The sequence below is a fragment of the Chiloscyllium plagiosum genome, unplaced genomic scaffold (genome assembly GCF_037043375.1).
Source record: "Chiloscyllium plagiosum isolate Xiang-an unplaced genomic scaffold, Cpla_swu_hap1 HiC_scaffold_26, whole genome shotgun sequence".
NCBI classification, from domain to species: Eukaryota; Metazoa; Chordata; class Chondrichthyes; order Orectolobiformes; family Hemiscylliidae; genus Chiloscyllium; species Chiloscyllium plagiosum.
Window position 1 is genome coordinate 5237451 of NW_028270164.1, and position 16877 is coordinate 5254327.

The window sequence follows — 16877 nt, forward strand, 5'->3', positions numbered from 1 at the left end:
AAGATTTACAAGGATGTTGCCAGGGTTGGAGGATCTGAATGACAGGGAGAGGTTGAACAGGCTGGGACTGTTTTCCCTGGATGTCGGAGGCTGAGGGGTGACCTTATAGAGGTTTACAAAATTATGAGAGACATGGATAGGATAAATAGACAAAGTCTTTTCCCTGGGGTCAGGGATTCCAGAACTAGAGGGCATAGGTTTAGGGTGAGAGGGGAAAGATATAAAAGAGACCTCAGGGGCAACTTTTTCACGCAGGGGGTGGTACATGTATGGAATGAGCTGCCAGAGGATGTGGTAGAGGCTGGTACAATTGCAACATTTAAGAGGCATTTGGATGAGTATATGAATAGGAAGGGTTTGGAGGTATACGGGCTGGGTGCTGGCAGGTGGGACTAGATTGGGTTGGGATATCTGGTCGGCATGGACGGGTTGGGCCAAAGGGTCTGTTTCCCTGCTGTACATCTCTATGACTCCATATATAGTGGAGGCCTCAGGACTGATCCGAGAGCAGTCCATTACCATCTGCCTGTCAATCTGAAAATGACCTGCTCATTCCCAACCTTCATTTTCCTTAACCAATCCTTAAGCATGTTTAATTCATCTTACACTCACGAGTCCTTACATTAGGTAACAACTTCTCTTTAAATGACACTTTGACAAATACTTTATGAAATTCCAAATGCACTACAGCCTATAGCTAATCTTGTTGGCTACATTTTCAAAGATGTTTCAATAGACATGTCAAACAGCTCTCCTTTCTTTAAAATAACTTCTCTGACTAATCATTTTGTTCTGAGTGCTCGGTTACCACTTCCTTAATGGATTCCAACATTTTATATTTTGCAATAGAGGATTGCTTCATGCCCATCTGAGGCACAGACTGATATACAATGCCCCAGAATTTTTTCCTTCCTCATTTGCCTGATATTTAGGGAAATGTTGTAACTGTTGTCCAACACTGACACATATCAGGGTCCAATGTTTCAATCAATCAGATTTCCTTCATTGGTCCAATTTGTTTTCAAGGGGATTGGCACAAGCACTTGGTGTATGAAAATGCCTCAGTCACTTTGAATGGATTTTCACACATTTCTCAAAGAACTGGTTTCTCAACTACTCAATTAACATTCTTTCCTCCCACAGCTCATTAAAAATTCAAGATTGGCATCAACTTCCTGATTTATCTCATCTTCGGGCCTTGTCTGTCTCACCCTAAGTGCTTCTCACAAACACCGATTCCAACTGATTAGATCTGAACCTATCACCACTCAATCTAATGACTTTGGGGAAATATCGGAGCCATGTGAACACTCACTTCACACAGTGTGGCTCAAGACACTGTCATTTTCCCAACAACTTCTCCATTGTCAGTCGTCGTGGGTGGCTCAGTGGTTAGCGCTGCTGCCTCACAGCACCAAGGACTCGGGTTCAATTCCACCCTCAGGCAACTGTCTGGGTGGAGTGTGCATGTTCTCCCAGTGTCTGTGTGGATTTCCTCCAGGTGTTCTGGTTTCCTCCCACAGCCCCAAGATGTGCAGGATAGATTAGTTGGCCATGCCAAAGTGTCCAGGAATGCCCAAGCCATGGAAAATGCAGGATTACATAGCACAGTACAGGCCCTTTGGCCCACAATGTTGTGTTGAGCATTTACCTTAATCTAAGATCAAACCAACCTACACACGCCTCAATTTGCTGTCATCCATGTTATTGTCTAGCAGTCACTTAAAATGTCCCTAATGTCTCTGACTCTACTACCACCAGGGGTAGAGTTTGGAGGTAGATCTAGGTGGGATGATCTTTGGAGGATCGATGTGGACTCAATGGGCCGAATGGCCTGCTTCCACACCATAGGGATTCTATGGTTAACAGTTATTTTCACCATGGCAAAGTTTCAACCAATCACAGTCTACCTGATAGTATTCTCCTTTTACACAGTATAAATGCTATTGACCCTTTTCCTTGTGAATTGTCCTGATTGGTGGTGAGGTAAAGGTCATTCAGTTGGCTGGATGGCTTGCTTGTGATGCAGAATGACACTAACAGAGTGGGTTTGATTCCTGCATTGGCTGAAGTTACCATGAAGATCCCAACTTTTCCCAAGACCCTTGGGTTAAACCATCACCAGTCATCGTTCACTCTAATGAAGTTATGGCAACTTCACCTTTGGTCATAGAATTCCTAAGTGTGGAAATCTAAGGAGTGCAAGATTAAAGCTCTGACAGAAGGGTCTTTTCTCAGCAATTCCTTATTAGCAAGGTTAGATCTCACGGAATACAGGGAGAACTAGCCATTTGGATACAGAACTGGCTCAAAGGTAGAAGACAGAGGGTGGTGGAGGGTTGTTTTTCAGACTGGCGGCCTATGACCAGTGGAGTGCGAGGTCCACTACTTTTTGTCATTTATATAAATGATTTGGATGTGAGTATAAGAGGTCTGGTTATTAAGTTTGCAGATGACACCATAATTGGAGGTGTAGTGGACAGCGAAAAGGATTACCTCAAATTACAACAGGATCTTGATCGGATGGGGCAATGGGCTGAGAAGTAGCAGATGGAGTTTCATTCAGATAAATGTGAGGTGCTGCATTTTGGGAAAGCAAATTTTAGCAGGACTTATACACATCATGGCAAGGTCCTAGGGAGTGTTGCTGAACATAGAACATAGAACATAGAAAAATACAGCGCAGTACAGGCCCTTTGGTCCTCGATGTTGCGCCGATCCAAGCCCACCTGACCTACACTAGTGCACTATCCTCCATATGCCTATCCAATGCCCGTTTAAATGCCCATAAAGAAGGAGAGTCCAACACTGCTACTGGTGGGGCATTCCATGAACTCACGAATCTACCCCTAACATCTGTCCTATACCTACCACCCCTTAATTTAAAGCTATGCCCCCTCATAATAGCTGACTCCATATGTGGAAAATGGTTCTCATGGTCAACCCTATCTAAACCCCTAATCATCTTGTACACCTCAATCAAGTCACCCCTAAACCTTCTTTTCTCCAATGAAAACAGCCCCAAGTGCCTCAGCCTTTCCTCATACAATCTTCCTACCATACCAGGCAACATCCTGGTAAACCTCCTCTGCACCCGTTCCAGTGCCTCCACATCCTTCCTATAGTATGGCGACCAAAACTGCACACAATACTCCAGATGCGGCCGCACCAGAGTCTTATACAACTGCAACATGACTTCAGGACTCCGAAACTCAATTCCTCTACCAATAAAAGCCAGTACGCCATATGCCTTCTTCACCGCACTATTTACCTGGGTGGCAACTTTCAGAGATCTGTGTACATGGACACCAAGATCCCTCTGCTCATCCACACTACCAAGTATCCGACTATTAGCCCAGTACCCCATCTTTTTGTTACTCTTACCAAAGTGAATCACCTCACACTTAGCTACATTGAACTCCATTTGTTACCTTTTTGCCCAGCTCTGCAACTTATCTATATCCTGCTGTAACCTGACACATCCTTCCTCACTGTCAACAACTCCACCGACTTTCGTATCATCCACAAACTTGCTCACCCAACCTTCTAGCCTCTCCTCCAGGTCATTTATAAAAATGACAAACAGCAATGGTCCCAAAACAGATCCTTGCGGAACACCGCTAGTAACTGCACTCCAAGATGAACCTTTACCATCAACTACTACCCTCTGTCTTCTTCCAGCTAGCCAATTCTTAATCCAAACCTCCAACTCACCCTCAATGCCATACCTCCGTATTTTTTGCAGTAGCCTACCATGGGGAACCTTATCAAACGCCTTACTAAAATCCATATACACCACATCTACCGCTTTACCCTCATCCACCTCCTTAGTCACCTTCTCAAAGAATTCAATAAGGTTTGTGAGGCACGACCTGCCCTTCACCAAACCATGCTGACTATTCTTGATCACATTATTCCTATCCAGATGTTCATAAATCCTATCCCTTACAATTCTCTCTAAGACTTTGCCCACAACAGAAGTGAGACTCACCGACCTATAGTTACTAGGGTTATCCCTACACCCCTTCTTGAACAGGGGAACCACATTTGCTATCCTCCAGTCTTCTGGCACTATTCCTGTAGACAACAAGGACATAAAAATCAAGGCCAATGGCTCTGCAATCTCCTCCCTTGCTTCCCAGAGAATCCTAGGATAAACAAAGAGATCTTGGAGTGCAGGTTCATAACTCCTTGAAAGTGGAGTCGCAGTTAGATAGGATAGTGAAGAAGGCTTTTGGTACGCTTTCCTTTATTGGTCAGAGTATTGAGTACAGGGGTTGGGAGGTCATATTGGGGCTGTACAGGAAATTGGTTAGGCCACTGTTGGAATATTGCGTGCAATTCTGGTCTCCTTCCTATCAGAAAGACGTTGTGAAACTTGAAAGGGTTCAGAAAAGATTTTCAAGGATGTTGCCAGGGTTGGAGGATTTGAGCTATAAGGTGAAGCTGAATAGGCTGAGGCTGTTTTCCCTGGAGCGTCGGAGGCTGAGGGGTGACCTTATAGAGGTTTACAAAATTACAAGGGGCATGGATAGGATAAATAGACAAAGTCTTTTCCCTGGGGTCAGGGATTCCAGAACTAGAGGGCATAGGTTTAGGTGAGAGGGGAAAGATATAAAAGAGACCTAAGGGGCAACGTTTTCACACAGAGAGTGGTACATGTATAGAATGTGCTGCCAGAGGATGTGGTGGAGGCTGGTACAATTGCAACATTAAAAAGGCATTTTGATGGGTACATGAATAGGAAGGGTTTTGAGGGATATGGGTCGGGTGCTGTCAGCTGGGACTAGATTGGGTTCAAATATCTGGTCGGCATGGACGGGTTGGACCAAAGGGTCTGTTTCCGTGCTGTACATCTCTATGACTCTATGAATGAGGAGGAGAATCTGACAGAAACCTATCAAAGTCTAACTGGACTGGATAGGGTAGTTACAGGAAGGATGTTCCTGTTGATGAACAAGTCTGGAACAAGGGGTCACAGTCTAAGGTTACAAGGTAGGTCATTTATGACTGGGATAAGGAGAAATTTCTTCGCCCAGAGAGTAATGAGCCTGTGGAATTCACTCCAACAGAAATCAGTCAAGTCTGAATTGTATGATTTTAAGAAAGAGTTGGATACAGCACTTGGGGCCAAGAGGATCAAAAGATAAGGAGGAAAAGCAAGAACAAGCTATTGAGTTGGAAGATCAGCTACCATCAGAACGAATGGCAGAGCAGGCAAGAGGGGTCGAATGTGGTAAAAACAATGACTGCAGATGCTGGAAACCAGATTCTGGATTAGTGGTGCTGGAAGAGCACAGCAGTTCAGGCAGCATCCAAGGAGCAGCAAAATCGACATTTCGGGCAAAAGCCCTTCATCAGGAATAAAGGCAGTGAGCCTGAAGCGTGGAGAGATAAGCTAGAGGAGGGTGGGGGTGGGGAGAAAGTAGCATAGAGTACAATGGGTGAGTGGGGGGGGAGGGGGATGAAGGTGAGAGGTCAGGGAGGAGAGGGTGGAGTGGATAGGTGGAAAAGGAGCTAGGCAGGTAGGACAAGTCCGGACAAGTCATGGGGACAGTGCTGAGCTGGAAGTTTGGAACTAGGGTGAGGTGGGGGAAGGGGAAATGACGAAACTGTTGAAGCCCACATTGATGCCCTGGGGTTGAAGTGTTCCGAGGGGGAAGATGAGGCATTTTTCCTCCAGGCGTCTGGTGGTGAGGGAACGGCGGTGAAGGAGGCCCAGGACCTCCATGTCCTCGGCAGAGTGGGAAGGGGAGTTGAAATGTTGGGCCACGGGGCAGTGTGGTTGATTGGTGCGGGTGTCCCAGAGATGTTCCCTAAAGCGCTCTGCTAGGAGGCGCCTAGTCTCCCCAATGTAGAGGAGACCGCATCGGGAGCAACGGATACAATAAATGATATTAGTGGATGTGCAAGTAAAACTTTGATGGATGTGGAAGGCTCCTTTAGGGCCTTGGATAGAGGTGAGGGAGGAGGTGTGGGTGCAGGTTTTACAGTTCCTGCGGTGGCAGGGGAAAGTGCCAAGATGGGAGGGTGGGTTGTACGGGGGCGTAGACCTGACCAGGTAGTCACAGAGGGAACGGTCTTTGCGGAAGGCGGAAAGGGGTGGGGAGGGAAATATATTCCTGGTGATGGGGTCTGTTTGGAGGTGGCGGAAATGTCGGCGGATGATTTGGTTTATGCGAAGGTTGGTAGGGTGGAAGGTGAGCACCAGGGGCGTTCTGACCTTGTAACAGTTGGAGGGGTGGGGTCTGAGGGCGGAGGTGCGGGATGTGGACGAGATGCGTTTGGCCGAACTGGTCCTCGCCCTTAACAATTTCTCCTTTGAATCCTCCCACTTCCTCCAGACCAAAGGGGTAGCCATGGGCACACATATGGGCCCCAGCTATGCCTGTCTCTTTGTTGGCTACGTGGAGCAGTTGATCTTCCATAATTACACCGGCACCACTCCCCACCTCTTCCTCCGCTACATTGATGACTGCATTGGCGCCACCTCGTGCTCCCGCGAGGAGGCTGAGCAATTCATCAACTTCACCAACACATTCCACCCTGACCTTAAATTTACCTGGACCATCTCTGACACCTCCCTCCCCTTCCTGGACCTCTCCATCTCCATTAATGACGACCGACTTGACACTGACATTTTTTACAAACCCACCGACTCCCACAGCTACCTGGATTACACCTCTTCCCACCCTACCTCTTGCAAAAATGCCATCCCGTATTCCCAATTCCTCCGCCTCCGCCGTATCTGCTCCCAGAAGGACCAGTTCCACCATAGAACACACCAGATGGCCTCTTTCTTTAGAGACCGCAATTTCCCTTCCCATGTGGTTAAAGATGCCCTCCAACGCATCTCGTCCACATCCCGCACCTCCGCCCTCAGACCCCACCCCTCCAACCGTAACAAGGACAGAACGTCCCTGGTGCTCACCTTCCACCCTACCAACCTTCGCATAAACCAAATCATCCACCGACATTTCCGCCACCTCCAAACAGACCCCACCACCAGGAATATATTTCCCTTCCCACCCCTTTCCGCCTTCCGCAAAGACCGTTCCCTCCGTGGCTACCTGGTCAGGTCCACGCCCCCCTACAACCCACCCTCCCATCCTGGCACTTTCCCCTGCCACCACAGGAACTGTAAAACCTGCACCCACACCTCCTCCCTCACCTCTATCCAAGGCACTAAAGGAGCCTTCCACATTCATCAAAGTTTTACTTGCACATCCACTAATATCATTTATTGTATCCGTTGCTCCCGATGCGGTCTCCTCTACATTGGGGAGACTGGACTCCTCCTAGCAGAGCGCTTTAGGGAACATCTCTGGGACACCCGCACCAATCAACCACACCGCCCCGTGGCCCAACATTTCAACTCCCCCTCCCACTCTGCCGAGGACATGGCGGTTCTGGGCCTCCTTCACTGCCGCTCCCTCACCACCAGACGCCTGGAGGAAGAACGCCTCATCTTCACCCTCGGAACACTTCAACCCCAGGGCATCAATGTGGACTTCAACAGTTTCCTCATTTCCCCTTCCCCCACCTCACCCTAGTTCCAAACGTCCAGGTCAGCACTGTCCCCATGACTTGTCCGGACTTGTCCTACCTTTGGGCGGCACGGTGGCACAGTGGTTAGCACTGCTGCCTTACAGCGCCAGAGACCCGGGTTCAATTCCCGCCTCAGGCGACTAACTGTGTAGAGTTTGCACATTCTCCCCGTGTCTGTGTGGGTTTCCTCCGGGTGCTCCAGTTTCCTCCCACAGTCCAAAGATGTGCAGGTCAGGTGAATTGGCCATGCTAAGTTGCCCGTAGTGTTAGGTAAGGGGTAAACGTATGGTTGGGTTGCGCTTCGGCGGGGAAGTGTGGACTTGTTGGGCCGAAGGGCCTGTTCCACACTAAGTAATCTAACCTGCCTATCTCCTTTTCCACCTATCCACTCCACCCTCTCCTCCCTGACCTCTCACCTTCATCCCCTCCCCCACTCACCCATTGTACTCTATGCTACTTTCTCCCCACCCCCACCCTCCTCTAGCTTATCTCTCCACGCTCCAGGCTCACTGCCTTTATTCCTGATGAAGGGCTTTTGCCCGAAACGTCGATTTTGAAGCTCCTTGGGTGCTGCCTGAACTGCTGTGCTCTTCCAGCACCACTTATCCAGAATCTGGTTTCCAGCATCTGCAGTCACTGTTTTTAACCACAGATTTGATGGCTATTTTGGTTTATTTTGGCTATTTTCTCAATGACTTTAGAATAATGGTGTCAAAATCCTGGAATTTGTCCCAGAGGGAATTGTGGGTCTATCTACATGGACCCACAGTAGTTCAAGAAGACAGCTCACCACCACCTTCTCAAGGGGCAACGAGAAATGGGAAATAAATGTTGCACTCCATGTACTAATTTTTCTTTTTTAAAAAGGGCTGAATTGGAAAGTTGAACCCAAGTCCTTGGATAGCACACAGTCAAGGTTAGAAAGATTGACAGGACGTTGGATTATTACAGTAACCTATTATTCTAACTTAAATACACTTCTCTAAACTCAGACACTATCCTGGTAGAGGGAGTTAAACTGATGCCAAATGGGGCTGGGGGAAGGTGGGGAAAGGAAGAAAACCTAAATGAGACACTCCTTTTGTTTTACCTCTATGTGTAAGCAGATGGACATGGAATAATAGAGAAATATGTTGGCGGGGGGGGGGGAAACATTCGATAAATGGATTCTAACTCTCCCCATAATCAGTCCTGCCATCCCAGGACTCAGTGTGGTGAACCTTCACTGCAAACCCTCAACAGCAGGAACACCATTTCCTCAGATAATAAAACTAAAACTGCAAACAATACTCCAGTTGTGGTCTCACCAATGCCCTGTACGACTGCAGCAAGAATCCTCTTATTCATGAAGGGTGATATACCATTTGCCCTCTTCACCAGACGCTGCACCTGCAATGATGACATTCAGTGACTGATGTACAAGAACACCCAGGATCTTGTTTCACACACCTCTCTCACAGGTTATAGCCATTTAGATGATCATCTGTCTTCCTGACTTTGCTCCCAATGTGGATAAAATCACACTTATTCACATTATACTACAATTAACGTGTACATGCCCGTTCACTCAGCCTGTCAAACTCACACTGACCATCTCTGCATCCTTTTACAGTTCACCTTTTCTCCTCAGCTTCAGTTTATTAGTCTTAAATATACAGATAATCTTAGCAATGATGACCATATCAGCTATCATCACTGTTAGAAGAAAGCCACCCTTATATCCTTTGATGGGATAACGAACAAAAATCTCCCTATCCCAGTCTAGAAAGCTCAGATTCCATAGTTTTTTCAAAGGAAGGAGGAATTTCAGACTCCCACTATTTTCCTCTGAATAATTACTTCCTGATTTCACCCTTGAAAATGTGTAAAATACCAGGCTGGCCCTCCAGTAATTTTGCAAAGGCAATGTGGCATCATGACACAGTCTGGATTATAGCACGGTGGACTCTTAATTCAGAAAATTCTTGATAGTGCAGAACAGGGCCCTGTTCTGCACTATCAGGTCCGCACTGATCCTTCGAAGAGCATCCCACCCAGACCCACTCCATATCTGCAGTTACCAAGGCTGATCGACCAATCCTGCATGTTGGGTTCCAAGTGTCAGGAATATTATACGGAGAACAGAGGGTGTTGCTGACGCTGAACGTTCAGATTAAAGACTAATCTGAAGTCCAGAGTGGAGCTTGAACCAAAACCTTCTGAATTCATCACAGATCAATGATGGGGATATTTGGCCAAATTGTTTTCCACAGAGAGGGAGCATAAGACCAGGGATAGGCCATTCAGCCCTTCAAGCCTGTTCCACCATTCAGTAAGCTCATGGCTGGTTTTCCATCTGAGCTCTATCTTTTCACATTATCATATTCCTAATTGACAAGAATCTACTTATCACACACCTGTCTTGTATGTACTTCACAGAATCTCTACAATATGAAGCAGGCCATTCAGCCCATCGAGTCCACACTGACCCTCCAATGAGAATCCCACCCATACCCACCATTTCTCTGTAACCCTGCATTTCCCGTAGCTAATCCACCTAATCTGCACATCCCGGGATACTATGTACAATTTAGTATGGCCAAACCACCTAACCTGCACATCTTCGGACTGTGGGAGGAAATCAAAGCACCCAGAGGAAACCCACACAGACACAGAAAAAATGTGCAGATAGTCGCCTGAGGGTAGAATCGAACCTGGGTCTCGGTGTTCTGAGGCAGCAGTGCTCATCACTGCTAGAAAGCAATCCTGACTCAGTAGCCTAAAGAAGCCACTCAATCCAAGGACAAGTACGAATGGGCAACAGAAATTGGCCCTACCCACGCTCCATAAAAGAATACAAAAAGAAAGAAAACTAATCATCTTTCACTTTCCTAAGGAACAAAACTTCACAGAAAATGCTGACACAAAAAACTAAACATAAACTAAAACTACCTCAGGTAGCCAGCACTTGGAACCAGGGAAACAGGATAAGGAGCCAGCCATTTAAGGAGGGAGATGAGGAATTTCTTCACACAGAGAGTGGAATTTTCCACCGCAGAGGGCAGTGAAAGCTCAGTCACTGAGCATACTTAAGACAGAGATTGATAGATCTCGAGGTACTAATGGCATCAGGAGATATGGAGATACCACAGGAATATGATGTTAAGGTGGATAATCTAGAAAGTGAAGGAGGCTCAAAGGGCTGAATGGCCTGCTCCATCTTCTATGTTTATATTTATCGATAGAACAATAAAGCCCATCATGTCTGATCAGCTGTTCAAAATAGTTAGTTATTGATAATCCCATTGCCTCTATTCTTTCCCGATGGCTCTGTGTTTTCTGTCTTCACGAACTGACTCCCCTCAGAAAAGAGTCTAAGGCCAGACAGCAGAGTCTCAGAATAAGAGAAGCATCAAATTAAGAGGGAGAGGAGGAGGACATTTTCTCTCAGAGGGATGAGTGTCTTTGGAACTCCTTGCCCCAGAGAGCTGTGGGGTCTGAGATCTTGTGTATTTTGAAAAAAAAACCCAGCTATTTGCTAATTACCCTGTTCAGAGATGTTAATACACATCTCTGGAACAGAGTAAAACAACGTAATGCTGAAAAAGTACAGCCGGTCAGGCAGCATCCGAGGAGCAGGACAGTCGATGTTTCGAGTGCAAGTCCTTCATTAAGAATGTGGGGTAGGCCCAAGGGGGCTGAGAGATAAATGGGAGGAGAAACTGAGAATGGGATAAGTAGATAAAGATAGTGACTGAAGGTGATAGGTCAGAGCGGAGGAAGGACAGTGCCGAGTTGGATCTGGGATAAGGTGGGAGGGAGGGGAGATGAGGAAACTGGTGAAATCAACATTGATTGCATGTGATTGAAGGGTCCCAAGGCAGAAAATGAGGCATTCTTCCTCCTGGCATCAGGTGGCTAGAGTTTGGCAGTGGAAGAGGCCCAGGACCTGCATGTCCTTGGCAGAGTGGGAGGGGGAGTTGAAGTATTCGGCTACAGGGCAGTGGGGCTGGTTAGTGCAGGTGCCCCATTTCCCTGAAATGTTCCACGGAAATAGATTAGATTACTTACAATGTGGAAACAGGCCCTTCAGCCCAACAAGTCCACACTGACCCTCCAAAGAGCAACCCACCCAGACCCATTCCCCTACATTTACCCCTTCACCTAACACTACGGGCAATTTCCCATGGCCAATTCACCTAACCTGCACAGTTTTGGATTGTGGGAGGAAACCGGAGCACCCAGAGGAAACCCACATAGACACAGTGAGAATGTGCAAAGTCCACACAGACAGTTGCCTGAGGCAGGAATTGAACCTGGGTCCCTGGTGCAGTGAGGCAGCAGTGCTAACCACTGTGCCACCATGCCACCCTAATAGGTGGGACTTGAACCCAGATCTCCTGGCTCAAAGGTAGGGATAATACCACTGCACCACAGGAGCCACTCTGCTGAAGGCTCACAAAGATACTTGATCAAGTGTTCGGGGAAAATGCAGAGTAATGGGCCTTAGGAATAACAGAGCAGCTATGATCCTATTGAGTGATGGAGCAAGTTCGAGGGACTTACTGGCCTCCTCCTGTTCTTGTTGTTAATGGTCTACAGTTACTTTATGAAAGTTCTGATTCCATCTGCTTCCATCCCACTTTCCCGATCACAACAGAAATTGCTGGAGAAACTCAGCAGGTCTGGCAACACCTTTGGAGAGAGAAACAGAGTTTATGTTTCGAGGCCTATATGACATCTTCAGAACTGAGGTATCAAAGAAGTGTAATATCAGGCGAGGAATATTAACCATTTCTATTTCCACAGATGCTGCCAGACTTGCTAAGTTCCTTTCTGTTTTTATTTCAGGTTTCCAGCATCTGTTTGTTTTACTACAGCCCACTGCACAGGGAAAGTTTCAGATCGCAGCATCTGCCAATTATCTTCACTTTGTGTTCCCCTGATCACTGAGACCCTCCTATCTGCAAACATTCTCTCCTTAGTTAACCCATTCACAGTTGTGAAGACCTGGAATGAATTATAGGAATCAGAGTAGGTCACTTAGCTGTCCCAACCTGCTCCAAAGTCTAGAAGATCACATCCTGATTTTAGTCTCAGCCCTACATACATGTATAACCTTTTACCTGCCAGGACAGTAGGGTGGCTAAGCGATTAGCTACTGTTGCCTCACAAGTGTAGAGTTTACAAAGTTAAAAATCACACACCAGGTTATAGTCCAACAGGTTTAATTGGAAGCACTAGCTTTTGGAGTGCTGCTCCTGGTGGTTGATGAAGGAGTGGCGTTCCAAAAGGTAGTGTGCTTCCAATTAAACTGCTGGACTACAACCTGGTGTTGTGTAATTTGTATACCCCAGTCCAACACCGGCATCTCCAAATTATGTGGAGTTTGCATGTTCTCACCATGTGTATGTGAGACTCTTCTGTTTTTCTCCCACAGTCCAGGTTAGGTAGTTTGGCTGTGCTAAATTGCCCAATATGTGCAGGCTAGGTGGATTAGCCATAATTTAAAAACCCATTTCAGGGGAAGATACTGTTTGGAGAGTTGGTGCAGGCTTCGATCTGCACTGTAAAGATTCTATGAAAAATCTACAAGTCCTGCCTTAAAACATATTTACATTAGACTTGCTGAGTTCCCTTCTGTTTTTACAGACTCAGACTTCTGAGAAAGGGAATTCAAGGACTCACAACCCTCAGAGAGAGAGAGAGAGAGTTTCCTTATCTCTTCACTGTGCTCAACCTTCCAGCCTGTAGGCATTGCTGAGAGGAAGTTGAACGCTGGTTGTGTGTATGTGTGTCCCTGCTCCTCAGAGTTGTTACGGTGGTACAAGGGTACCGTCCGGTCCATCGTGCCCGTGCTAGCTCCTGCATTGCCAACCTCCTGCATTTGCCCCTCTCCCTGCACCTTATGTCTGTCCCATGCCCTGTAATTTATCAGGGAGTGGTTGGGGGAGCCAGCCTGGAGGTAGGGAAGGCTCTGAGACTCACTCACTCGGCGTATCCCGTGTCCCAGGGCAGCAGAAGCCGCCTCCTGGCGCTCTCCGAGCTGGGGCTAACGATGTTCCTGCGGCTGTGATCCGCCGCCTGCTCCCTCTCCTCGGGGCTGAGCTGCAGGAACACCGGGCGGCTGTACCCCAACTGGGGGCTGGAGCCAGCAGCCGCCTGGCCCCCCACCAGCTGAGAGACCACTGCCTTCACCCGGGTCATCATCGCTCGTCGGTCCGATCCGGGCCAGCCCCTCTCCGCCCCAGCTGCGCTCCGCCCGATTTAACCAAACGGGCGGACCGTGCGCCGCCCTCAATCCGCTGCTCCCTCCCTCCCTCCCTCTGCCTTCCGCAAGCAGGGGAGGGCCGTACAGGGGGGAGATGAGGGGGGAGGGAGAACTGTGGAGGAATTAGAGAGAGGGTTTTGGGAGTGGGAGGGAGGTTTGAGATCATGGGGAGTGGGGTTTAAGGTGAGGGGAGTGGGTTTAAGTTGAGGTGGATTGGGGTTTAAGGTGAGGGGGAGTGGGGTTTAAGGTGAGGGGAGTGGGTTTAAGTTGAGGTGGATTGGGGTTTAAGGTGAGGGGAGTGGGTTTAAGTTGAGGTGGATTGGGGTTTAAGATGGGGGAGTGGGGTTTAAGGTGAGGGAAGTGGGGTTTAAGTGAGGGGAGTGGGTTTTTATTTGAGGGAGTGGGGTTTAAGTTGAGTGGTTGATGTTTGGGGTGGTGATGTTGAAGGTGGCTGCAGTGGGGTTTAAGGTGAGGACAGTGTATTTTAAGATGGGAGTGGGATTTAATGTGGGGGAGAGTGAGGTTTAAGGTGGGGGAGTGGGATTTAATGTTTGCAGAGTGGAGTTCAAGGTGAGGGGGTGTGGAAGGGCAGAGGAAGAGGTACGAAGTGAGCTGGAGGTTGAGGGAAAAGGGGTGACTAGAATTTATTAACACAGGGGCTGAGTCCTGGAAAATTTGACTGGAATACTATAGTGTGTTGTTTAGTGACCAGCCCAGACGTGGTGAGCAGAAGGGCCATTTTCTGTGCAGTAAGAATTCTGTGACCAATGAGAGCTCTGGGGTATGACAGGGTAGGAGACAAGGTACAGGTATTGGTGTGAGAATAGATAAGGGCAGCATTTATTACCAATCCCTAATTGCCCAGAGGGCAGTTAAGAATCAATCACATTGCTGTGGGTCTGGAGTCACATATAAGCTAGACCAAGGATGACAGTTTCCTTCCCTATAGGATATGGATTACAAGCCACCTTGGGTCAAAGGAGGAGGAGATAGGGAAGGGAGATGATGGGAAATAGAGTTTGGGGGTCAGGTCAAGTGAGATCAGGGAGGGAGGTTTATGTTTCCCAGTGGCATGGAAGGATATGTTGGATGAGAGGAAAGAGCGGAAGTTTGGGATTGAAGGTTGTATGGTAAGCAAGTGGATGTAGGGGTGTGTGTCTGAAACATACCCAGGTGGGGCATGGAGATGAGTGGTCAGGAGCGAGTAATATGCAGGAATGGAGATGGGCAAAAAAGGGTGGGGTTGTGGGGGAGGGAATGTGGGAGAAGTTAAGCTGCAGAGTCAGGTTGAAGGGTTTTGGGCAAGAGATGGGGATGGGGAAAGGATTTTTGAGATGAAGGGGGTTGTTGGAAGGAAAGTGTGAAAGGAAAGCAAGGAACATATCAAGGGAAACAGCAGAGGATCGCGATGAGGAGAATGGGGGGAGAGGTGAAGGGAGGTGAGGGAAATGAGAGAATTATAAAGGATGGGAATGGGGAAGTATGATGGGGACAAGAACAAGTGAGGGCTGGGAGGATAGAATGGAAGTGGAGGAAGGGGTCACATATAGAGTGCTGTAGGCAAAGGAAGTTGAACCTGATGATAGAGAGGGCAATGCAGGAAGTGTGAAAGATAGGGTAAATGAGGAGGAGAGATGGACAGGAACACTGATGATGGGAAGCTGGAAGAAATGTAAGGCTACCTCAGCTACCCTTTACCTCTCCTGAAACTCAAGAAACAGTGAAATTAATTTGACGCCCTGTCATTGACCAGAGGGTCAGGACCACGCTGGGTAACTGTAGCATTGTATTTGTGGTCGATCACGGTCCAGTTTGAAATTCCCAGTCAATCATCACAGATTCAGAGATTTAAGCTGCAAGGTCTATCCTGGCCAAATGTAAAAGGATAGTTCTGGATTGCCCTGTCACCTCTGTAGGTGTGTTTCAGTGGTTAGCACTGCTACCTACCAGCATCAGAGACCTAGGTTCAATCCCACCCGCGGGTGGCTATCTGTATGAAGTTCGCACATTTCCCCCATGTTTACATGGGTTTCCACTGGGTGCACTGGTTTCCTCCCACAATCCAAAGATGTGCAGGTTAGGGTGGATTGGCTATGGGAAATTGCCCATGATGTGCAGGGTACGTGGATTAGCCATGGGAAATGTAAGGTTACAGGGTAGGGGAATGGGTCTGAGGGGGATGCTCTTCAGAAGGTCAGTGTGGACTCGATGGGCTGAATGGACTGCTTCCACACTGTAGGGATTCTATGATAACTTCACTGTTGTACTGAGCACTGAAGTTGAGGATCAAGGAAATCTTGTCATAAATAAATAAAGTTCTCTTTGTTGATTAACTAGTTTCACTGGAATTATTAAAGAGGAACTATTAAAGACGTCAGTGTACACATCTCTATTCCATGTGCAGGAATCTCAAGCAGTTCTCATTTCCTGTTTTTTATTTCTGGTTTCCCTCTTTTTTTCCTTCCCCCATCTCCTAAAGACGCTGAGTTTCTCTGAAATACCCTCATCCCAATACTCATTCATAATTGTCAGCTGAATAACAACAGAGTTGAAAAATGTGGTGCTGGAAAAACACAGCAGGCCAGGCAGCATCTGCTATGAGTCATTAGACTGAAACTGAAAGGCAACCTCATAAGGAGATAGATTAAATTAGATTCCCTACAGTATGGAAACAGGCCCTTTGGCCCAACAAGTCCACACCGACCCTCCAAAGAGCTACCCACCCAGACCCATTCCCCTACCCTATATTTTCCGTTGACTAATGCGCCTAACACTATGGGCAATTTAGCATGGCCAATTCACCTGACCTGCACATCTTTGGACTGTGGGAGGAAACCCACGCAGATACGGGGAGAATGTGCAAACTCCACACAGACAGTCACCCGAGGCAGGAATCGAACCCAGATCCATGGCACTGTGAGGCAGCGGTGCTAACCACTGAGACACCGCATTGGGCATGTGATTCAAAGCTGGGCCAACAAGTTAGAATTTAAGGAGCACCTTATGGAGAACATAGGAGTCTTAGGAGAGTGAACTCCAGAGCCAAGCACGCAAGCAGCTGAAGGCATGGCCCCCAATG

At 47.6% G+C, this 16877-nt stretch overlaps 1 protein-coding gene across 1 annotated transcript in view; it reads right to left on the reverse strand.

Moving 5' to 3' along the window:
- LOC122562922 (protein phosphatase 1H-like) overlaps positions 1-13779 on the reverse strand; it is a 61939-nt gene extending 48160 nt beyond the window's left edge. The window contains exon 1 of the mRNA XM_087973435.1: positions 13520-13779. Coding sequence (XP_087829561.1) covers positions 13520-13737 — 218 coding nt within the window. The 5' untranslated portion in view covers positions 13738-13779. The remainder of the gene's footprint in view (positions 1-13519) is intronic.
- Between the last annotated feature and the right edge of the window lie 3098 nt (positions 13780-16877).